The sequence below is a fragment of the Macrotis lagotis genome, chromosome 6 (assembly GCF_037893015.1).
Source record: "Macrotis lagotis isolate mMagLag1 chromosome 6, bilby.v1.9.chrom.fasta, whole genome shotgun sequence".
Taxonomy (NCBI): domain Eukaryota; kingdom Metazoa; phylum Chordata; class Mammalia; order Peramelemorphia; family Peramelidae; genus Macrotis; species Macrotis lagotis.
The window spans coordinates 220,705,153-220,731,419 of record NC_133663.1 but is presented as its reverse complement, the minus strand read 5'-3'; the positions used below and the strand labels follow the sequence as shown (position 1 = coordinate 220,731,419).

Sequence of the window (26,267 nt, the reverse complement as noted above, 5' to 3'; positions counted from 1 at the left end):
TGTGGGGGGTAGGTTAGGAGAGTAAGATTAGGGGGAAAATTGTGAAACTCAAAATAAATAAAATCTTTAAAAAAAGATGAACAGTAAAAAGGAACAGAAGAGAGACACAGAAACTAGGCTAGTTTGGATGGACCTAACAGTAAGGGAATAGGATTCACGGGTAATAAGACTAGAAAAGTAGATCAAAGGGCCAGGTTGTGAAGGGTTTTAAAAACAACAAAAAAAATATTTTCTATTTTATGTTAGAGGCAATAGGGTTAGGTCTGAACTTAAAGAAAATCACTTTGGTAGCTGAGTAGGGAATGAATTGGAGAGGGAAAAAGAGAAGCAGCAAAGAGACCAATCAAGAAGCCAATTAAGCAGCCAGGACAACAGTCCAGGTAAGGGGAAATGAGATTGTGAACTGAGATGGTGGCTGTGTGAACAGTGAGAAAAGGTCGTGTTGTGGAAGAGGGAAAATGAGATATTGGGGAGGTAAAAATGGTAAAATTTGGCACTTACTGGATTTTCTAATGAGAAATGGAGGAAATTAAAGACATCACTGACAGTGCAAAGTTGACAGACATAGTAGGATGGGCAGCACCTTCAGCAGAAATAGAAGTTCAGAATAGTGTCTGTGAGAACATGAGTTCTATTTTGGACATGTTGAGTTTCGTAAATCTATAGGACTCTAGGTTGAAATTTCTGATAGGCATTTGGTGATTTGAAACTGGAGCTTTGTAGAGAAACTAGACTAGGTTTATATATTTGGGAGTCTGCAAAGAGATGATAATTAAACCATGGAAATAAACTAAATGTATGATGACTATTCTATTAAACATGTTCTATGGCTGAGCCTTATTTTTAAATTATTGAATTTTGAGGGTCTTTGCTCTATCTAAATTCTACCACAGTGGTTCTTTTGACAGTGATATGAGAATTAAGAGATACAAGTAATTTTTATTTAATTTCCTTTTGTAACAGGAGGTCATGTGTTCTTCTACTGACACTATAGGATGGCTCAATTTAACACTGACCAGTTGAAATCCAATGAAGCTAGTTTTACCATCTTTAGTTTTAGGCTGGACACCATGACATATATACCTGTGCTTTTAATTGTGTCATTTTTAAAGAATGGATCTTACAATATATGACACTGACCAAGTGTCATAACCTCAAGTTAGGCAACTTATATTCCCCTTCCTTTCCTGCAGCAATCCTTTTCCTTTCTCTAATTTTACTGAGCTACTCTTTACTTGGTTCCTGCTCCAATGTCACTTGTTTTTTATTTTGCATCTACATCTTAGATCCCTACTCTCAATTTAAAAAAAAATAACAAACAACTTGCTATTCTTCCACTTGGTCATATGTGCTGTGCCTTCAGTTCTCCTGGGACCCACATTTCTAATTGGGTCCTAAAAGTCCTTTTGACTCAGTTTCACCTCTTAGTTAAGAACTACTCACACTTTGGGGGGGGGTTGTTGCAAGGCAATGGAATTAAGTGACTTGCCCAAGATCACATAGAAGTATTAAGTGTCTGAGGTTGGATTTGTACTCAGGTCCACCTTATTCCAGGGCTGGTGCTCTCCACCTAGCTGCCCGCTTTAAGAACCTACCCAAAAAAAGAAGTGAACTTGGAGATATTATTGTTTATCCTTCACTCTCTAGCAAACTGACATTCCAACATTATGCTGAATCGCTAGTTCTCTCAGGTCGACACAATTACTCCCAAACACCAAGAACCTTGTGGTTTATAATCTTCCCAGAAGGCAAACACATTCTAGGGCTACTGGAGAAACAGCCTCCTGCTTATCAAACCAGTAGTAACTGATAGTTCATAGTAACTACAAGTTGCAATCTTTAGTCACTTACTGATGCTCTAGCTTTGAAGGAGCCAAAGAAAGAATCGTCTATTCCCAAAGATCAATTTATTCAAGAACTCCTTTTTCTAGAAGGCCAACTCTCAAACTCATGAGTCAATGTCTAAGTCTAAAAGTTCCAAAGAAATCTCCCTTTTCTGGTTAGAAAGCTAGATTTTAACATCACACTTCCTCTTCTAATATGGAGTCAGAGGCTCCGGAATCAACTTTTCACAAATTCCTCTCTAGAGTCAAGTGACAAGAAAGCATCAGGCTCAGAAATAGATTCTTCTGCTCCCAGAAACTTCCATCTCCAGACCATAGAATTTCTGTTTTTCTCCTCCAGGTAGACATTAGTGATCCCTGGAACAGAAAAGAAAAAATCCCTAACGCACACCTACACTGCACTCCCAAAGAAACGCCCAAACAAAAAGATGAAAAGTAGCTAACAAGTGTTTTTTTCTTCTGTGTCCATTTCTAGATTCATCTGAAGTTCTCATGTTGTCTTTTCTTCACTCAGTTGGATATATAATAGTTTCTGCAGATGTCACTTTGCATATTTCTTTCCATGTTTTCTTCCATCACTCCATTATTCCCATCTTCATAAGTGAGTCAATGAGTGTACATTTGTTTAATTTGAAGGACCTTATTAAAGTTCTTCATAGAATTTCTCTGCCTGTTTATCTACTGTTGGAGCAAGAGCTATAAATATTATTTTTTTGCAGAGATATTCATCATTATCATTGAATGCACACTAACCAGCTGACCCATGAAATAACGTTTCTTTGAGCATAGGAAAAAAACGACTCCTCAAATGTTGTTCTTTATGGCTACCAGAATTATGTGAGCCATACTTTCATTTAGATATAATTCATTTCTTTTATTTTGTTTATAGTCGAATGGTCAAGATTAGTATGATTCACTGTCTCCAATACTATGTCTACTTGTCATTGAACAAGCATCTCATGTTAATAGTACCAACATGTCAAAATTTATAGAGCCAAAAAACTATCTTTGTTCCCTTTTCTGAAATTTTGACATCACTGAAGTAGAAGGGGATGACATAGGAATGAAGACCATTGTCCTCATATGTTGCCATAGCTAAAGAACTTATCACCAAATATGGAGCTTCCTGGCAATGAGCCTCTCCATATTTCGTTAGGAAAAGTCTCAGAAAGCTGACAATCTATTGCAAGAATTATATGATTTTTAGATATTACATTATTGTATTGTTCCACTCTCCCATCATTGAATATCTAATTTTTGATATTAAAATTGAGCAACTATGAATATTTATGTGTGTATGTATGCTTATTTATACACATATATATCATTTTTTCCTTCTTTTTTTTATTAAGGTTATAATACTAACAAAGGAAATGCTCGGTCAATAGGTGTAATTTGTTTTGTGTCTTATTGTACCTATTTTCCTTGGCTTTCTCAAAGGTTTAGTCTATCTTTAATCCCCTCAAAATGGATTTGAATGCCTCCTTCTCTTCAGCCTCTTGATAGTATATTACTCTTCTGATAGAGGAACATTTAAAATCTGCCATTATTATTTACTTTTTAAATCTATTTCTTCCTACAAAATTATATGGTTCTCTGCATAGATTTTAAAGCACAATTATTGGGTCTATAGATTAAAGATAGAGATAAATATAGATAGAGACATAGACAATAAATCTTCAATTAAGAGACACGGAGGAACAAAATTCTGAGCATAATCTATTGACAAGGCTAGATATTACTTATTGGTAATTCCTCAGTGATCAAAGACCCTCGTTATAATTACAATTAGAGCAATTCAGTAGTTATATCAGGTCTAGTGATGAAAAGTAAATTGAATCTGTGGTTGATCTTTATTAGAAACAATGGTAGGTTTACATTTGGCATAATCATGGTGACTTGCATGAAACTGACTTCCAGAATCTAAACCAATAGGGAAAAGTCAAAGTTGACTAATGCCCTCTGGAAAGACCTGAACCAAATTAGCCCCCTCCCCACCCTTTACTAGAAAAACTCAATGCTAGGGAAAATATTTCCTGACTAGATTGAATCATCCTTCATCCATCTTCCTTATTGTCTTCAAAAGGCAGAATGAGTTTCAGTTGGGTGCACTGTCTGTCTTACTTTCTCTAGTGAAGAGTGAAAAGGGAGGGAAGGTTCTATCACTCCTTATTGAACTAGAGCCATATGGACACAAATACAACAGTCCCTAAGTGATCATGAATGTGGACAGATTCCTACTCAGCCAGTCTGGAGAATTATTGGATAGTATGTAGTTTTGAGAGATCTCCCATAAAAAACAAACAACCAGGAACCATGGTAGCCAAATCTATCCATTCTTTTATTGGGTGCTTTAGTGAAATTAGAGACCCTATATAAGAAGGCTATTCATATTATTAACAGGGAATGAAGTAAACTTACAGGTTGAGATTTTTCTCAGGAGGAAACTTTGGATGAAATTGAAATACTGATCAGATAGGCTGTGTTCCACAAGAATCTCCTCTATGGTCTTCTTTTTTGGTGAATGGAGACCCAAGATGCCCATGATTCTTCTCTGTACTACAAATTTGTACTACAAATTCCTACTTCCATGAAACAAAACCATGGCCAGATAGATTTGTCATATATTTTACAATGTAAATGAGGAGAATTACTTTATCTTAAAGGTTAGTTTGAGCCATCTATAGAGCTGCTGTTGAAAAATATACATTGTCAGAAACACGAGATTGATTTGGTTACCAGAAAAGTGAAGAGGGATATATAAAAATATTTAAAGTCTTTGGGGTCAGGTGTCCATAACTTTAGAAATACAAGTTTTGACTTAAATCACAAAGAAACTTAGTTGAAACACTTGACGGGAAAAGAACCCTGTCAACCTGATCCTCACAGCAGCAGCAGCAGCAGCAGCAGCAGCAGCACATGCAGCATAACTCGATGCTGCAGGTCACTTACCTGGGTGTGGAGTCTGAAGCAGGCAGAGTAGAGAATTGAGAAGATACTCTGCCTCTACTAGGGAAAGCACAATACATTTAGGGTGAAATCCTCCTGTCCCTATCCCTACTTCCTGACTTAATTACAGATTGGGATTCTGAATCAGTGAGTGAGACCTGAGTGTTCTGTGGTCAGAGAAGGAAAGTCATAAAGAACGTGGCATGCCATGAGATGGTGATGGGTGTCAAATAAAGAAGGAAAGTTCCCTGGCAAAGAGAAAATTGTGAATAAATATAGGAGGAAGTGTACAATTATAGCCATGTCTAGATGTCACAATATAATTGAACAAAAACATTTTTGCCAAAAAACAACAAAATACTCTAAGTAAATTTAAAAAAAACCACATACTGCATATTGGGCATCTCAAACTGGATAATCTCCTGTTGATATCTTAAACTTAAATCATGTTCAGATAGAATTCGTTACCTTTTCCCCAAAACTATCCCTCTTTCAAACTTTCCCATCTCTGTTGAATGTGACAATATTATTCTACTGATTAAGGTACTCAACCTTAGTGTTATCCTTGTCTTCTCTCTTTTTCCTCACCCTTCCCCTCAAATTAGTCTGTCTGTCCATCTCTATTCTTTACCCATTCCTATCTATCTCTACAATGCTACCAGACTGAACTTTCTTAAGTGCTGGTGTGACCAGTTCACTTCCCTACTCAACAGATTCTACTCTAGGATGAGGTTTTATTTCAGGTTTATCTCGTTCTTTTAAAAGTTTCAATTTTCTCTAAGTTTTACAATGCATATTAGTAGAAATATAGTAATACTTATACATATGTATAAAATTAAATATACATATATTGGGGGTATAGGTACAATATTAAAAACTCATGATAAAAAAATTGGATTACTGTGTTAACTACCCTTATATATGTAAAAATACATCTAATATTGTCTATGAAATTATCCTATCACGATAAAACTATTCAATTCCTTCAAGCCCCAAGGTATTCATCAAGAGATCTTCTTCCAGGATGACATTGGTCCATTATGACCACTTTTTGGTTCTGACTATTCATCTAATTTCAAATCATGATGGTGATAGAATTGAAGATCAGCCCTTCAAAGATGATTTGAATAATATTCAGTCTTGGGAATATTCATTTGGGAAATATTCATTTCTTGAGAAACTATCAGTTGATTTATAAACAATAAAGCAACCTTGGCAAGGCAACCTAAAAAATATAGTAGTTTTTCCTTGCCTCTACAATTTCTGACTTCCCATTCCACACTACTGTCATAACCTGATAAGAGCCAAAACTAGGGTGAGATGATCCATTTTATCCCATTTACCAAAATTTATCGTTAAATTTTGAGGCAGCTCACAATTTCCTCAGTTCAAATCTAGCCTCAGATACTTACTGTGGGAACCTGGTCAAGTCACCTAACCTCAGTTTCTTCAACTGTAAAATGTAAGGATCAAATTAGATTATATTTGTAAAAAGTAATTGGCACATGATTATGTGGTTATGCTTAGTCCCACCCCTACCTCTCCTATGTTCATTAAGACCTACAAAAAATGGAAAATTGGAGCAAATTTTTTTTTGTATTCTGGAAGTAGTCTGTTCCAAGTCAATACTTTAAATTTTCTTTCTAATATACACATATTCAGTGCACTCTGTGTATTTTTGATCATTCAAAGTGATTCTGACTCTAATTTGATAAATGAATTCCTCTGACAAGAAAATGGTCTCACTGTAATAGTGACATTTTTTAACTTCTCAAAAAATGATTAGGCCACAACTCCTTAATAAGACACAAACTATACAATAGCATCACAATCTGAGGATGAATAAAGTTACTCAGGATATTATTCAATTACTTGGTAAATTTCTGATTTTGCAGCTTCTTATTTCCTTCTTGAACCAAGTGGATTGTTTTCTTCCATCTGCCATTCCTCTAAGGTCTAGTCTAATTTGACCTCTCCCATCCCAGTGATTCTCTAGAACTAATCCATACAAGATCATCTAGAATGATTATAATCTAACTCACCACAGGCCTTAGATGATTTATGCTCACTATCAAAGTATCAACCATAGATGTCCGCCAGGACCCTGAGACTTAGGGGGTGTGAGGTAGGGTTCTTAATATTAAAAAAATTCACAGCATCATTTAGGCAGTTAATACATTTACAGATATATGTCCTTCATGGAGAAAATCTCCAATTAGTGCCAGCCTCTTTAATGGGCATCCAAATATACCTCAAATGAAGCCGTGATAGAGATTACTTGCCTCACTTATACTTAGAACCTGAAGTCCCCAAAGCATAGCTGCTTCCTTAGGTTCTCATGTAAGTTATTTATGTCTCATATAAAGGTCACCCCATGTAAATCTATTCAGGCATTTAGGGTTGTATTCACATGTAGAATGGTTTTCCTCCCTGCAACAAATATTTTTGGATTTAATAGAGGTTACTACATTGCAAGAAGATAAGGGGAAGTAGAGACAAGTAGGTGATGCAGTGGGCAGAATGCTAGGCTTGGAGTCAGGAAAACTCATCTCCCAAGTTCAAATTTGACCTCAGATAGATACTTCCTAGCTGTATGACCCTAGACTAGTCACTTAACTCCATTTGCCTTAGTTTTCTATTTATCCTGAATATAGCTTGTTGGTACATGTTGTTTTTTTTTTTTCTCTCCCCAATTAGACTGTAATCTCCAAGAGGGGCAGACACTGTCTTTTGCCTATTATTGTGTCCCCTGGGCTTAGCACAAGGCCTGGAACCCAGTGGGTGCTTAATGTTTATGAAAGGACTAAAAGTCCAGATGGGCTGTATTGTTCTGGGTTGTTCTCCAGCCCCTACTGGTATGCTTCTTTTTAACAATCCGTCTATCAAACTTAATTAATTTTTAGAAAAAAGCAATCCTTAAATAGCAAAGTAAGAAGGATTAGTATAATATACTTCCCCCAAAGTCTGGATCATGTTCTACCTCAAATAAATATAATATCCAATGGAGAGTTCTAACAAATAGTACAATGAGTGAGGTGCACGTGAAAAGAACATCTAACAAAAGGAAACTTCTGACTCCACCATGGTTAGTTCTTTTCTTCCTTTGTAGAAATCTCACAAACTTCCCTTAAATATAGCTTTCAGTTAGATTCTGAGGGTTGACTCCTTTCTAGATTTCATATTGGCACTTCTGTCCACCTTGAGAGGTCCAATTCCTGAAGCAGCTGCTATTCTCAGGTAACTGTGTTTCCATAACTGTTGCAGGTGCCTCCACTAAGGTCAGCAAACTGTCAATCTAGGGGGAAACTTCCTCCTCTGCTTCTAGGAGAGGCTGATATTACAGCCTTTCAACTCAATCAGTCAATGGGACTTTGGGGATCTTTGGAGCTCATCAGGTTTACAAATATTCCATCTTGAAAGGCTCATTTGCCTAAGATAGCAAAAAACAAGCACAAAATAAAATACAACCCAGAGACAAATATGTGCTTATAGTAACTGACTAGGTGGAACACAGAAAGACAAGGCAGGCTGCCTTCCTACTTCAAAGCCAAGAAAGAGAGAGAGAGGGGGGGGGGAGAAAGGGACAGGAGGGAGAGAGATGATAGAGAGGGGAGAGGGGGAAGAGACCAGAGTCATTTTCTTTCACTACATATTAAGTTCAACTTGGAAACTCCAGACAACAGTTCTTAGTACCGGGAGATTTTTCTTCCCCTAATCAGGCACAACCAGAAGAGCCTTTTCATCTTTTTCCAATTGGACTAGAACCAGGTAGGGAATACGTGTGCATACACTAAAAACTAGCTCCCTTTTGTTCAATACCCATGCTATATTGGTATTAAAAAAGGATCAACTTTTGAAACATTTTAATGATTTTTCAATCTCAATTGCTCATTTTTGTCAAAAAGGAAATGTCAAAAAAAATTCTAAAATTATCATCTGTCTGTTCATTCTGTACTAAAGAGAAGTTAAAGTAACCAAACATTTTCATTTTGGCAATACCCAGGCTTAAATTTATGGATTCAAAATAATCAATGCAGAAATAGGACAATGAATTATTATAGAATAAAAGTTTAACTTTTATTAAATTAAATTTTATTAAAGATATTATTTGAGTTTTACAATTTTCCCCCCCATCTTCCTTCTCGCCCCACATCCCCCCACGGAAAGCACTCTGTCAAGCTTTACTTTGTTTCCATGTTGTACCTTGATCCAAATTGGGTGTGATAAGAGAGAAATCATATCCTTAGAGAAGAGACAAGAAGTCTAAGAGGTAACATGATCAGACAGTAAGATATCTGTGTTTTTCTAAATTGAAGGGAATAGTCCTTGAACTTTGTTCAAACTCCACATCTCCTTATATGGATACAAATGGCACTCTCCTTTGCAGACAGCCCAAAATTGCTCCTGATTGTTGCACTGATGGAATGAGCAAGTCCTTCAAGTTTGAACATCACCCCCATGTTGCTGTTAGGGTATACAGTGTTTCTCTGGTTCTGCTCATCTCACTCAGCCTCAGTTCATGCAAATCCCTCCAGGCTTCCCTGAAATCCTGTCCCTCCTGATTTCTAATAGAACAATAGTGTTCCATGACATACATATATACATATATATATATATATATATATATATATATATATATATACACACACCACAATTTGCTAAGCCATTCCCCAAGTGAAGGAAATTTACTCGATTTCCAATTCTTTGCGACCACAATCAGGGCTGCTATAAATATTTTAGTAATATTTTTACCCTTTTTTATCATCTCTTCAGGATATAGACCAAGTAGTGGTATTGCTGGGTCAAAGGGTATGCACATTTTTGTTGCCCTTTTGACTTAATTCCAAATAGCTCTCCAGAAGGGTTGGCTGAGTTCACAGCTCCACCAACAGTGTAATAGTGTCCCAGATTTCCCACAATCCTTCCAACAATGATCATTTTCCTTTCTGGTCATATTGGTCAATCTGAGAGGTGTGAGGTGGTACCTCAGAGAAGCTTTAATTTGCATTTATCTAATAATTAATGATTTAGAGAATATTTTCATATGGCTATGAATTGCTTTGATCTCCCATCTGTAAATTGTGTTTGCATATCCTTTGACCATTTGTCAATTGAGGAATGGCTTTTTGTTTTAAAAATATGACTAAGTTCTCTGTATATTTCAGAAATGAGTCCTTTGTCAGAATCATGAGTTGTAAAGATTGTTTCCCAATTTACTACATTTCTTTTGATCTTGTTTACAGTGGTTTTATCTGTGCAAAAGCTTTTTAATTTAATGTAATCAAAATCATCTAATTGGTTTTTGATAATGTTCTCCAACTCTTCCTTAGTCATAAACTGCTCCTCTTTCCATAGATCTAACAGGTAAACTAGTCATTGATCTTCTAATTTGCTTATAGTATTCTTTTTTATGTCTAAGTCCTGTAACCATTTGGATCTTATCTTGGTAAAGGGTGTGAGGTGTTGGTCTAATCTAAGTTTCTTCCATACTAACTTCCAAATATCCAGCAGTTTTTATCAAAGATGGAGTTTTTATCCCAATGGCTAGACTCTTTGGGTTTATCAAACAGCAGATTACTATAATCATCTCCTGCTTTTACACCTAGTCTATTCCACTGGTCCACCACTCTAATTCTTAGCCAATACTAAACAGTTTTTATGACTGCTACTTTATAATATAATTTTAGATCAGGTAGGGCTAAGCCACCTTCTTTTGCACTTTTTTTCATTAAGCTCCTGGCAATTCTTGACTTTTTATTTCTCCATATGAATTTACTTACAATTTTTTCTAACTCTATAAAGTAATTTTTTGGAATTTTGATTGGTAGGGCACTAAACAGATAGTTTAGTTTTGGTAGAATTGCCATTTTTATTATATTAGGTCTACCTATCCATGAGCAGTTGATATTTTAAAAGAGAGGGCTGTTATTTCAATCTGATTTTGGAAGAGATGTTTGTTTTTTAAGCTTTCTGTTTAGTTTCCTGTGTTCTTTCATAAACCTTCTTTTCCTTTAATATTTTTTTTACTCAGTGCTTATAAGTAAAGCTAGTGTCATTACACTGGATGATTTAGTATTTATTTCATACTCATTGGGTGAGGTCTAACAGCTGTAGAAGCCAAAAATCTAGCAAAATATGTCAGGGCCATTTTCAAAATTATAGAACAAAAAACAAAATTTACACTAACATGCATATCCTTTAATGAATTTGTAAATCTTTAAAAAATTATAAAACTTTATTAATAAAAAATAACTAAGCATTGTAAAGGAAGCACCGTCTTACTTTGAATTGTTTGTGTGGAAGTATTTTTCAAACTGTTAAAGTAAAGAACAATAATTACATTTTGAAACAGTAGCCAAAGGTACTCTAAAATAAGTTTCAAACATTGGTTTTCAGTATAAACAGGAGACCAGGTTCAGTTTCAAAATTTGTCACTTTTAATGCCATTTTAAAAAATAGACAGTTCCAGACATCTTCATAATTTTTTCCAGTACTTAAAAATTGTTCACTACCATCTTTTAAAATGCACTGTTTAATTTACTCCATTATAGTATTAAATGTTTAGTTATTATGAATTGGTAAATGTTTTAATACTGATATCATCTTTTACAAGAACTTAATGATACTAGAAAAAGTTTCTACCATGAAATTATATGGGAAGTTATCCCAAGTGACTTTTTTTCCCAAATGAATACCAGCTTTGGAGAAAATAAGATTTTAAAATATGGCTCATGGGTTCTTAAAGAAAGTAAAAAAATAAATAATGATCCATTTGATTCATGTCTTGTGATTCATCTGATTACTGATATCAGAGTTAGAACTAGGAGCAATAGGTCTCTCTTAACAATGAGAACTGTTCAAAAGGAGTAGGAGAATTTTTGGTCCCAAGAGGGTAGAGTGAGGAAGGAATCCTCTGAAGCCCTTCCAAGTTTCTCTACAAACTAGAAAACTCTCTCAGAATTGATCTAGGAGCAGAGAAGCAGTTTACCTTACCAGACTTAAAAGAAAAGTCTGTCTCACTGTGCTGGGAAGAGAGTGAGGTCCAAAATCAGTAGCATCGACATTATCATCATCATCAACAACAGCAGCAGCAGCAGCAGACATTCAGCAAGATTTTCAGAATGAGGAAATCTACCAGTGGGGCCCCACCCTCTTGAAAACCAGCGGCCCCCTAATAAAATAAGCAGACTTTGCAGCACAGCAAGATCCCACTAAAGCAGCCCCACCCTCTGCACAGGTTACCAGTACTTGGATCCCAGTACTAAAGTCTTGTCCTAGGGCTAGTCAATAATAAGACCCCCCACCCCTGGGGTCTATCAGCAGAGAGCTCTGTTTCCTTAGCAAGACAGCCGCAGGGCTTCACCCCTTGGACAGACCATCAACATCTCTCCACCCAGGTCAGCCACCAGAAAGACTGTCTTACTATAATAACCCAGTAGGAAGAATCTACCTATATGGAGCAGACCACCAGCAGCTAAAAACTCAACAACTGGGGGGAAGTCAACAGAGAGGCCCTAGAGCCTGATACAAGCCAGAAAGGAAGTCTACCCTCCAGAATAAAGCATGTAGCTGAGCCCTGAAGCCCAATGAAGGCCAGGAGTAAGATCCAGAAAGCTAGCAAAAAAGCTCGAGATAGTGAAGGCCAGAGCCAAACTCTCACATAAAAGCAATACTATCAAAGTGGCTACATATGAAACCTCAAAGAAAAATGTAATTTGGTCTTATGGACAAAACGAATTCCTAGAAGATCTGAAAAATTATTTTAAAAAACAAATTGGAGAAATAAAATTAGGAAAATTGCATGAGAATATTGTAAGCGAATCATGGTAAAGAGTCCGTAGCAAGGGAAAAGATATATAAAAATTTGCTGAGGCAAATCACTACCTAAAAAATAGAACTGATCAAATAGAAAAATAAATACAAAATCTCACTGAAGAAAATAAAACTTTAAAAATTAGAATTGAACAAGTGGAAACCAAAAACTCTATGCGATATCAAGACACAATAAAAAAAATTTTTTTAAGTAAAAAAGTAGAAGAACATGTGAATTTGCTCATTGGAAAAGCAAATGGTCCAGGAGAGATAATATCAGAATTATTGTAAGAAATTATCAAAGAAAACTGCCTTTTCCTTTAGAGCCAGAAGGTATAGTAGAAATTGAAAGAACCCATCAATCACTGTCTCAAAGAAATCAGAATATTATGATGTTGCAGGAACCAAATTCCAGAGGTCACAGATTAAAGAAAAAGTATTGCAAGGAATCAAAAGAAAATCAACTCAAATATCATAGAGCTATAGTCAGGATTACACAGAAATCTTAGAATATTATATACTGGACAGCAAAGGAATTAGGATTATAATAAAGAATCACCTACCCAGTAAAAGTAAATGTAATTTTTTAGGAGGGAAAATAGATATTTAAGAAAATAGAGTCTCCCTCCTCCCCCGCCCCCGCCTCAGCACTTTGCTCCGGGGTTTTGCGGCTGGGAGCCGGCGCGGGGCGGGTCTGGGCCGGCGCGGGGCGGGTCTGGGCCGGCGCGGGGCGGGTCTGGGCCGGCGCGGGGCGGGTCTGGGCCGGCGCGGGGAGGGGGTTACATGCTGGCGGCGGCGGCGGCGGCGGCGCGGGGAGGCCGCAGCAGCCCGTAGTCCCCTGGGAGCGCCGCTGCCTCTCCGCGGTGGGGGTCGGGGTGCGGCCGGCCGCCCGCTCTCCTGGCCCCGCCGGACGCCGCCCCCTCCTCTGCCCCGCGCCGGCGCCTCGGAGCCGCCGCCGCCCCGGGCCGCCAAGACGGCCGCCGTGTTTCTCGGCTGCACCTGCATTGCCTTCGGGCCGGCCCTCGCTCTCTATGTCTTCACCATAGCGTGGGACCCGCTACGTATCATCTTCCTCATCGCCGGAGCTTTCTTCTGGTTGGTGTCTCTGCTGCTCTCCCCTCATTTGGTTCGTTGCAGTAACCCTTAGTAGAACCAAAGCTGAATCAGTGCAGAGAGGTTTGCTTATCTTTGGAGTATTATGCTCAGTCATAATCCAAGAGGTCTTCCGGTTTGCATATCATAAACTTTTAAAAAAAGCTAATAAGGGTTTGCTGACCATAAGCCAAGAGGAGACATCACCAATTTCTATAAGACAGCTGGCCTATGTATCTGGCTTAGGTTTTGGAATTATGAGTGGAGTATTTTCCCTTGTCAATATCCTGTATGATTCCTTGGGACCAGGAATAGTGGGTATACATGGAGATCCTCCTCACTTCTTCCTTGCATCAGCTTTCATGACTCTAGTTATGGTTTTGCTGCATGTCTTCTGGGGAGTTGTGTTTTTTCGATGCATGTGAGACTAAAAACTGTTGGGCACTAATCGTGGTCATCATGAGTCATCTGCTGGTGTCAGGTCTGACCTTCCTGAATCCCTATTATAAGGCGAGTTTAGTAGCATCATATGTTATCATGCTGCTCATGGGTATCTGGGCATTCTTCACTGCTGGTGGCTCTTGTCGAAATTTGAAACGATGCCTGTTGTGCCGAGAGAAGGACTTCCTTCTTTCCAACCAGCGTGCCAGATAACATCTGAGAATTGGGACCTCCCTGAACAGCTTTCTGTGATTTTAGAGGAAGCATAACTGTGCCTTTTTCTAAAATTCTTTTTCTGGTTGATTTTAGAAGGAAAAAAATGCTAACTAGATACGTGATTCTCATTTAATAAGGCTTCTGTCCAGCAGCTGTCTGAATTGTATACATAAATGATAACTCCCTGGGGCAGGTCCAAGAATATATGTAAGGAATGTATAGCTGTGTCTTTATACATTCAATATGGTTAAATTAATACATGAAGAATATGTTGCTTGCTGAACCTACATCTTTTTTAGTTATGGATCCACAAAAAGTTAAAGGGCTATTCATTTCTATGGACCTTTTTGTGTGTGTCATTAAAGCACATCCCTTTTAGGGTTAGTTTAATTAGTGGCTTATAAGACAGAATAGACACTGATTCTAAATGCTTTTTAGTCAAAATAAGATGTTTATTAATAGTTATGTTTTTGAAGTTTTTTCCCATCCAGAATTAATGTTAGAGATTTAAAAATTATCTTTGAAATGTTGGAAAGTAACTGTAATTGAAATTAGGATTACTATCCTTTTTTTTTAGGTTTTTTTTTGCAGGGCAGGTGGGGTTGAGTGGCTTGCCCAGGGCCACACGGCTAGGTAGTTGTTGGGTGTCTGAGACCGGATTTGAACCCAGGTGCTCCTGACTCCAGGGCTGGTGCTTTATCCACTGCGCCACCTAACCACCCCAAAACATCTTTTTTTTAAAAAAAAATTTCTAATATATTTTGTCCCAATCTGATGTAAAAATAATTTTTAGCATTTATTTTTTAACTTCTCTCCTTTTCTCCCTCCCCTTCCCCCAGTTGAGAAGGCAAGCAATTTGATATAGGATATACATGCACAGTCATGCAAAACATTTCCATATTAGTCATGTTATGAAAGAAAATACAGACCACAAGAGAAATAAAGTTACCAAAAAAAGTATGCTTTGTATTCTGGCTTCATTAGTTCTTTCTCTGGAGATGGATAATATTTTTTTATCATGGGTCTTAAAGAGTTTTCTTAGATCATTGTACTGCTGAGAATAATTGTAATTCACAGTTGATCATCCTACAGTATTAGTGTTACTGTGTGCAATGTAGAACAACTATCCTTAAGGATATTAACAATTTTACCGTGGATTTGCTGTATAAAGCATACTCAGCATAGCCCAGATATGTTTAGAAATGAACAGAGGTGACATTTTGTTTAACCAGCATTTGTCCTAAGGGTTGTAGGCCTATGAAGGTATTGAAAATTGGGGATTTTTTTGCTTTCATCATTTTTCAAGCTTTTTTTATTTTGAGGTTCTTCCTGGGTTCTTCTTGTGGCTTCCAGGTTAAATCATTCAACTTTCTGCTCAGTTTATATGACAGCCCTGTATTTTGTATCTGAATGTCCTTGTTAAGAAATTAGATACTAAGTTCTTGAATAAAACTCAACAAAGTAGATAAAAGTTAAAAGAGAACATAAGAAAAGCAAACCAGTAAAGTATTGACTGTTTTACTTTGTCCATATGCTATTAAATGGTGAATGGTATTTTCTTCCCCCAAATAGTATATGATACCTTTAGCCACAGAGTTATGTAAAATTGAACTATATCTGAAATTAACAACTTTGTACTTTGTGTGATATGTATACTTTCAAAAATTGTGATATTTTTGTTGTTTTGAATAGCAGATGCAGTATTCCCTGTTAATTCATCTTTTAAATCTCCTTTTACTTTCATTTTTCAGGAAAAACTACAATAAATCCTGCTGGGTATTAAAAAAAAAAGAAAATAGAGGATTTTCAAGCATTTCTAATTAAAAGACCAAAACTGAATAAAAAAATTGACTTTCAGATTCAAGACTCATAGGAAACATAAAAAAGATAAATATAGAAAACATAAGGAATTAATAAAGTTAAACTGATTATATTTTTGTATGGCAAAATAACATTTGTAACTTTTAACAACTTTTAACAATTAGAAGGAGTATATAGACAGGGAGTGCATAAAGTGATTTTCGAGCAGCTAGATGTCTCAGTGGATAGATAACCAGACTGGAGTCAGGAGAACCTGAGTTCAAATGTGACGCTTGATAGTTACTAACTGTGTGACCTATGGAGTAGGGCAGTAGCTAAATATCCAACACTTGGTGAAGGCCAATAGAAAGGCTTTAGACCTCATTATAAGCCAGAAGGGAAGTCTACCCTCCAGAAAAAGCATACAGCTAAGCCCTGCAACCCAGTGAAAGTCTCCTTCATCTGTAAGCACTGAAATTTGGTTATGATGTTCCTGGAACATCATAATATTCTGATTTCTTTGAGACAATGATAGATGGGTTCTTTCAATTTCTACTATACCTTCTGGTTCTAATAGAAAGGGCATTTTTCTCTGATTATTTCCTGAAAATTGTTGTTAAGACTTTTTTTGGTGGGTTTTTTTTGGTGATGGCTTTCAGGCAATACCACTATTCCTATATTAACTCTCCTGGAGTCATTTAACCCCATTGCCTTGCTAACCCTGTCCCCCTGAAAAAAATAAGTAAAAAATAAAGTGACTTTGATGGAATGATAACCCCCCCAATCAAAATAAAGGGATGAGAAATAGAAAAAGAAGGAAGGAGGAACTGAATGAGGCAAATAATCCCACATAAAAGAGCAAGAAAAAGATATTATGATGGAATGGAAAATGATGATAAGCAAAGCTTAAACCTTACCCTCATTAATATCGACCCTAAGGGGGAATGATATGTATACACACACAGTTAAATATAGAAATCTACCTTACTCTAAAACGAAAGAAAAAGGGACAGGGATAATAGAAGAGTAACTGATAAAAAGGAGGATATACTGGAGAAGATAGTAATCAGAAATAAAACACTTGTGAGGAGGCAAGGAGTGGTGGAAGGGTAAGAGAGAGAGGAATATGCAAGTGAAAATAATATGGAGGGAAATACACAGTTAGTTATCATTACAATAAATGTGAATGCGATGAACTCATTCATAAAGTGGAAGTAAATAGCAAGATGGATCAATAACCAGAATCTTATAATATGTTGAACAAAAAACAATTCTGAAATAGAGAGTTACAAACCGGGTAAATTTAAGGGACTGCAAGAGCATCTAATATGCTTCAAATGAAGCAAAGAAAGTAGGAGTAGCAATCATGATCTCAGAAAAAAAAGCAAAAGGAAATAGAAAAAAGAAAAGAAGCTAAATCTTATTGTAAATTATCATAGATAATGAAATCATATCAAAATGGAATATATATGCACCACAGACTATAATATACATTTTTAAAGGAGGAGTTGGATGAGTTACAGGAGAAATTAGTTAATAAAATTATAATAGTAGATCACAATGTTCCTGTCTCAGAACTAGATAAATCTAATTAAAAGAAAAAAGTTAAGGAGGTAAGTAAATTTCTCAAAAAGTAAGATATGATAAATTCTTGGAGGAAACTGAAGAGTAGAGAGCAATACATTTTTTTCCCAATAGTTCATTGTACCCATACAACTGAGCATGTATGAAGACATGAAAACCTCATAACCAAATGCAGAAAAGGAGAAATGATATACATATTCTTTTCAGATCATAATGCAACAAAAATTACATCTAATAACAATGGAGACATTAAGAATTAATTGGAAATTGACAAGTAGATCAAAGGGAAAATGGACAATTTAATTTAAGAAAATGACAGTGAGATAACACATAAAAATTTCTGAGATATATCCAAAGTGGTACTTAGGGGAAAAATGTGTATCTCTAATTGCTTACATCAATAAAATACAGAAAAAGCAGGTCAATCAGTTGAGTCTGAACTTAAAAAAACTAAAAACTATCAAATTGAAAATACTCAATTAGCAGCAAATTGAAAATCCTGAAAATCAAAGGAAAACAATAAAACTGAAAGAAATATATTGGATTAATAAACAAAACTATGACATGGTTTAATGGGAAAAACAATAAAATTGATAATCTATTGACTAATTTGGTAAAAATAAAGAAAGAAGAAAACCAAATTACTAGTATCAAAAATGAAGGAGTAAATTTAACACCAATGCCAAGAAAACTAAGACAGTTGTTAGGTTATATTTTGCCCTATTTTATGCCAATAAATTTGACAATCTAAGCAAAATTGATTTCCCAAAGAAGTGTAAACTACCCAGGTTAACAGAAGAAATAAAATACTTAGAAAATCCAGTCTTAGAAAAAGAAATTGAACAAAACATTATTGAATTTCTAAAGAAAAAAAATTCTAGGATCAAATGAATTCACAAGTGAATTCTAACAAACATTTAAAGAATCATTATACTATATAAACTCTTTCGAAAATAGATGAAGAAGGAATCCTACTAAATTTCTTTTATGACAAAATATCCTAAACCAGGAAGGACCAAAACTGAGAAATAAAATGATAGACCAAATTCCCTAATGAATATTAATTTCTAGCAAAGTAATTATAGTGCTATATCCCAAGGATTATACACTATGATCAGGTGGGATTTATACCAGGAATGCTGCTTTGGTTTGCTATCAGGAAAATTTTCAGCATAGACTATATCATAGACTTTATCAACTTAAAAAAGTAGACCATATCAACTTTGAAAAACAACAGAAATCATACAATATTCTCAATAGATGCAGAAAAAGCCTTTGAGAAAATATAGCACCTATTCTTATCAAAACACTTGAAAGCATAGTAATAAAAGAAACTTACCTTAAAACAATAAATAATATTCAACATAAACCATTAGCAAGCATTTTCTGTAATGGAGATAGGCTAGAAACCTAGCTAATACATTCAGTGCTGAAGCACCTTCATCATTTAATATTGTGCTGGAAACATTAGATATAGCAATGAGAAGAAAAAAATTCAAAGGGATTAAAATAGGCAACAAGGAAACAAAACTATCACTCTTTGCAGATGATAGGATGTTATTCTTAGAAAATCCTACAGAATCAACTAAAAACTACATGAAATTATTAATTACTTTAACAGTTTCAGGATATAAAATAAACCCAAGTAAATCATTAGCATTTCTATATATTACCAACAAATTCCAGCATCAAGAGTGAAAAGAGGAATTCCATTTAAAAATAGACAATATAAAATAATTGCAAGTCTATTTGCCAAGGCTAACACAGAAACCACATGAATGCAACTATACAACATTTTTCACAGAAATAAAGTAAGATCTAAACAAGTGGAAAAATAGCAATTGCTTCTGGGTAGACTGAGTCAGTATAGTAAAAATGCAGACTGAAGCATGCTATTTTTAAATTATCTTTCTTTTTTTATTCACAAGGCAAATTTTATCCACTACGCCACCTAGCTGCCCCTATTATACATTTTTAAGGAAAGAACTGATATTGATTGAATGCAGACTGAAGCATGCTATTTTTAAATTATCTCTTTTTTTATTCACATTGCCTTGTACAAACTGACTAATATGGAAATGTTTTACATAGTTGCTAAAAGAAAAACCCCAAACCAGAGAGAACGGGCTGCTATTTTTCACTATGCTTCTTTAAGAAAAGATCACAAGATCATAGATCTATAAATGGAGGTAGCAATGTGCTGGTAAATGTTTAAAAATAGGTTTTCTTGTGGGGGTTGAGGGGGAAGAAAGGAAGGGAGCAAATTGTGCTCCTGAAACACATTTAAGTTTAATGTCATTACTGACATTTTCTTCTTCATTTTCATAACTCTAAATAATCAACAGAACGTTAAATCAAGTCCACATTTATAGTTTTTGTCAATTTCCAATGCTAAAGACATTGAAAAATTTTAAATTAGTTCTTACGAAAAAGTTCAAGCTGACTCTAACACACTCCTGGATAAGAAGAGAAAGGAAAGGAAAGAAAGGAAAGGAAAGAAATAAACATTTAAATAGTGTTTACCAAGTCTTGTGCTAAGCACTTTACCAATACTATCTCATTTGATCTTTACAAAAACCTTGTGAGGTAGGTGTTATTATTATTATTTCTTTTAGATTTTTCAAGCAGTGGGGTTAAGTGGGTTGTCCAAGGCCACACGGCTAGGTAATTATTAAGTGTCTTAAGTTGGATTTGAACCCAGGTACTCCTGACTCCAAGGCTGGTGCTCTATTCACTGCACCACCTAGCCACCAGGTAGGTGTTATTATTACTTCTATTGTACAATTCAGAAAATTGAGCCAAACAGATGCTGAGTGACTTTCCAAGAAACATACAACTAAGTGTCTGAAGCTGAGTTTGAAGGAAGATCTTTCTAACTCCAGGTATAACACTTTGTTTACTGTGTCATTTAACTTCTCCAAGAATCAATCTTTCTTTTTTGAGGCAATGGGATTAAGTGAATTGCCCAAGGTCTCACAGCTGGTATCAAGCATCTGAGGCCAAATTTGAATCCATGTTTCCTGACTCATGGGTCAGTGCTCCATCAATTGCTTCAGTGGTAGGTTTCCTCACTTAGGGGAGCTAGGCAGTGACATCTGTGTCCCTCTCCTAGAGAGACTGAAGAGAGAACCCAAAGGACAAGGCATGGGAAAAAAACAGTACTGGTAGGCAATTTCCAGTTGATCCATGTGCTTCTTCTTCCTCATCCTTCTTCATTTCTCCTTTCTAGTGATTATCTCCAAAGTCTGTATGTAGGTAGTATTTGTCAGAGAAATCAGGACGAATACATGAGGAGACAATATTCCATTCATAGTGGGAGAGCAATTACAAATTGTGGAGGGTTGAGTTGACTTATTTAAAGAATAGCAAGGAAACTGGGATATTGAATTAAAGAGTATGTAGGGGAAATAAGATGCAAGAAGATGAGAAAGTTGAGAAGGGGTCAGGTTTGAAGGTCTTTGAATATCAGCGGCTTCAATATTTGATCTTAGAAGTGATTTGGAGTCATTGGATTTAAATTAGTAGGATTTTGTGAATCACTTGGTAATTAATATTCACAGAATCCTCAAATGAAGGAAACAGTATAGTACAGTGGAAAGAGATGTAAGTCTATTGTCAGAGTCTTGATTCAATAGTTATTTATAATGTCTGTCAAGGAAACTTGCATAATCTAAACAGATGCATGAGACATATCTTCTTTGAGACTATACTTTTTTTCCTGGTCAATAGACAATAAGCATCGTGAAATCTTTTATTTCCCCTCCATTATTAGTCAATTATATAATTGTAAAATGGGTTCCTCTGTAGAATATTAAACTCTGGGAACAGGCTTGAATGGAAAGGCAGTGTGTTTGGAATTTAGGTGAGGAATCTTATCTCAGATATTTGTTTGATATCTTATACTAGAGAAGTAGCTTCTATTAATAAAAAGGAGATCGGATTGATCTTGAAGGATTTTTTGTTAGATTCAAATGAGATAATAGAGTTAATGTGATATGCCAACTGTAAAGCACTATGTTAATTTGATTTTGTATTAATGAATGGTACACTATTAGAAGCATTTCTTAAGTTATTTGTGTTTTTCTTATTCCTATACTACTGAAGAAAGTATATTTTGCATATTTTTTTATCCTGAACCAACATTCAGCACTGTTGTTAATAATATGACTTTTCTAAGCCATCATAAGGAATCAAACATCATAAGGAATAATGAAAGAAACAGTTCCTGAATAAGCTGGAAAATTTTATATGAATTTCTGAAGAATAAGGATAGCAGATCAGAAAAGCAATTTATAAAATAATAACAAATTATAAAGAAAAATGACTTGAATGAATTAAAGATTCTTATTAGTATAATGAACAACCAGAATTCCAGAGGAATCTAATTTTGACCTTATTTTGGTATGGGGTGTGAGATGTGGGTCTATGCCTAGTTTTTGCCATTCTATTTTCCCAACCTGGAAAAATTCTCAACAATTTTTGTCGAATAATGAGTTCTTATCTCAGAAGCTGATATCTTTGGGTTTGTCAAGCAGTAAATGACTGTGGTTTCTTTTGACCCTATTCTAGTCACTGATCCATTACTCTTATTTCTTTACCCATTCCAGGAAGTTTTGTTGACTATTGTTTTATAGTATAATTTTAGAATTGTTAGATTTGAGCCACTTTTCTTTACATTTTTAAAAACCAGTTCCCCTACTATTTTTTTTAGGTTTTTGCAAGGCAGTAGGGTTAAGTGGCTTGCCCAAGGCCACACAGCTAGGTAATTATTTAGTGTCTGAGGCTGGAATTGAACTCAGGTACTCCTGACTCCAGGGCCGGTGCTCTATCCACTGCACCACCTAGCCTCCCCTTCCCTACTATTCTTGAACTTTTGTTGCTCCAGATGAATTTTGTTACTATTTTTATAGCCCAATAAAACAGTTATTTGGAAGTTTGATCAGTATGGCACTGAATAAGCCATTTAATTTGGGTAGAATTGTCATTTTATTATATTAACTCATCCTAACCATGAGCAATTGGCATTTGTCCAATTATTTAGATCTTACTTTATTTGGGTTAGAAGTGCTTTATAATTGTATCCATACAGTTTCTGGGTTGATCTTGGAAGGTGGATTCCTAAGTATTTAATGTTTCCTATAGTTACTTTAAATGGAATTTATCTTTCTATCTTTTGCTCTTAGGTTTTTGTGGTTTATATATAGAAATGCTGATGATTTATGTTGGTTTATTTTCTATCTTGCTACTTTGTTGAAGTTGTTGATTGCTTCAAGGGGTTTTTAAGATGATTTTTTTGGTTCTCTAGATATACCATTATATCATCTGCAAAGAGTGAAAGCTTTGCTTCCCCGTTGCCAATTCTGATTCCTTCAATTTCTTTTTCTTCCCTAATTGCTACAGCTAACATTTTAAATACTGTATTGAATAGTAATTGTGATAATGGGCATCCTTGTTTCACCCTTGATTTTATTGGAAATGCTCTGAGTTTATCCCCATTACATATAATGTTTGTTAATGGTTTTAGATAGATAATATTTATTGTTTTAAGGAAAACTCCATTTATTCCTAAATTTTCTAATATTTTTAATAGAAATGGATGTTGTATTTTATCAAAGACTTTTTCAGCATCATATGATTTCTGTTGTTTTTGCTATTGATATGTTCAATTATGTTGAGTGTTTTCCTAATATTGAATCATCTCTGCCTACCTGGTATAAATCCAAATTGATTTTTAACCTAGTAATAACTTGCTGTAGTCTCACTGGTAAAATTTTATTTAAGATTTTTGCATCAATATTCATTGGGGAGTTTGGTCTATAATTTTTTTGCATGTTTTGGTTCTTCCTGGTTTAGATATCTGTATCATGTTGATGTCATGAAAGGAATTTGACAGAACTCCTTGTCTTATTTTTTAAAATAGTTTATGTGGAATAGAAATTAATTGTTCCTTAAATATTTAGTAGAATTCACTTATAATTACATCTGGACCTGGAGACTTTTTCTTAGGGAGTTTAATGATGGTTTCTTTGATTTCTTTTTCTGAAATGGAGCTATTTAAAATGTTTTATATCCTCTAATCTTAATCTGGGCAGTTTGTATTTTCGTAAATATTCATCCATTTCACTCAGGTTATCAAATTCATTGGCATACAGTTTGGCATAGTAGCTCCAAATTATCTCTTTAATGAACTCCTCATTGGTGGTAAGTTTATTTTGTTTTGATACTGGTAATTTGGTTATTTTATTTCTTTCTTTTAAAACCAGATTAATCAAAAGTTTGTCCATTTTATTGGCTTTTCCATTAAAGCAACTCTTAGCTTTATTTATGAAGTTAATGGTCTTCTTGCTTTCAATTTTATTAATCTCTCCCTTTTCAAAATTTTTAATTTTGTATTTAATTGGAGATTGTTAATTCATTCTTTTTATAGCTTTTTTAGTTGCATGTCCAATTCACTGATCTCCTCTTTCTCTATTTTATTCATAAAGGCATTTAGAGATATAAAGTTTCCCCTCAAAACTGCCTTGGCTATAACCTATAAATTTTGGTATGATGTCTCATTAGTATTATTTTCTTGAATATAATTATTGATTATATCTATTATTTGCTGTTTGATCCGCCCATTATTTAAGATTAAGTTATTTTGTTTCCAATTAGTTTTTGGTTTATCTTTCTCTGACCCTTTATTACATTTAATTTTTATTGCATTGTGGTCTGAGAAGTATGGATTTATTATTTCTGCCTTTCTGCATTTGATTATAAGATTGTACTTGGTCATTTTTGGTATAAGTGCCATGTATTGCCAAGAAAAAGTTATATTCTTTTCTATACCCATTAAGTTTTCTCCAGATATCTAGCATATCTAACTTTTCTGAGATTCCATTTACATTCTAAACTTCCTTCTTGTTTATTTTGTGATTAGATTTATCTTCTTCTGAGAGAGGGAGGTTATTAAAGTTTTGCTATCTGTGTCTCCTAATTCATTCAGCTTTTCCTCTAGGAATTTGGATACTTTACCACTGGGTGCATACATATTAAATAAAACTTCATTACCAATAGTGCCTTTTAAGAAGATGTAGTTTCCTTCCTTATCCCTTTAATAAGATTGATTTTGCTTTTGCTTTATCTGAGATCAGCACTGCTACTCCTGATCTTTTTTACTTTAACTGAGGTATAATATATTTTGCTCCATCCTTTTACCTTTACCCTATGTATCTCTTTGCTTCAAATGTGTTTCTTGTAAACAATATATTGTACAGTTCTGGTTTTTAATCCATTCAGGTATCTGCTTCCATTTTATGTGTCAGATCATCCCATTCACATTTACAACTATGTTTTATGGGACAGTTCATTACATTCACATTTTTTTTTACTTTGGGGGGGAGGTTGCAAGACAAATGGAGTTAAGTGGCTTGCCCAAGGCCACACCGCTAGGTAATTATGAAGTGTCTGAGACCGGATTTGAAACCAGGTACTCCTGACTCCAGGGCCGGTGCTTTATCCATTGCACCACCTAGCCACCCTCCATACCATTCACATTTGCAGTTAAGATTACTGATTCTATATTTCCTTCCATTCTATCTTTCTCCATTTTTATTTTTCTCTTTCCTTTCCTCTTATTCCTCCTTACCAAAATTGTACTCCATTTCCCCTTTAACTTTTCTTTTAAAATTTAACTTTCAGTTTATTTTCACTTATAACTTCACCTAACCTTTTTTCACTTTCTTCTTCTGTTATCTTTCCCTTTCCCCATCTCTCCGTTCCCTGTAGATCAGGATAGATTTTTAAACTCAAGTGGGAATCTATTGAATAGAATTTACTCAGTATTCATACTCTCCCTTCTTTCCCTCTAAAATTATAAATCTTTGTGCCTCTTCACATGGTGTTAGTTATCTCTCATGTATTATTAATCAGGTATCAATCATAATTTGATTATTTGATTGCTTGATAAGCTCATATTGTTATTAAAGGATCATCACAGATTGATTGCTTGATAAGCAACATTGCCTCAAATTACATCAAATTATAATTATAATCACTTTTTTTAACCTTACCCAGTTCAAGTACCCTCCTATGACACACAATCCTCCTCATGAGTCAAAGTATCATCCAATCCCAAATCATTTCTTGAACTAATTGTATCCCTCCCTCAAGGACTATTTTCTCTCACACTTTACCCTCCCCTCCCCACTTAGGGTACTTAACCTTTTGTTATGTGAAGTAAGGGTTAACTCAAACCCTGAAGTAACTTCAAGAACCATAAAGGGCTCTAAGTAATGGTAGGCTCTGGAGTTCTCACTTGAGGACTTCACAAATGATTTTAAGTTATGGGAGACACTGAGTTTTGCTATCTATGTCTCCTAATTCACTCAGCTTTTCCTCTAAGGATTTGGATGCTTTACCACTGGGTGCATACATGTTAAATAAAGCTTCATTACCAATGTGCCTTTTAAGAAGATGCAGTTTCCCAAGTCTATGATGCTCTCATAAAAGTTAGTGCTAAGCTTTGTCAGCACAGCAGAGTTAAAGCTT

General features: G+C 35.2%; 1 protein-coding gene across 1 annotated transcript; it reads left to right on the top strand.

Moving 5' to 3' along the window:
* Positions 1-519: 519 nt before the first annotated feature.
* Positions 520-16,293, top strand: LOC141492349 (gamma-secretase subunit Aph-1b-like). Its single transcript, XM_074192791.1, is given in 6 exon segments — positions 520-654; positions 4,734-4,823; positions 8,058-8,188; positions 13,254-13,721; positions 13,723-14,104; positions 14,106-16,293. Coding segments are annotated over 6 exon segments (1,452 nt in total). The 3' UTR covers positions 14,352-16,293.
* The last annotated feature ends 9,974 nt before the right edge of the window (positions 16,294-26,267 follow it).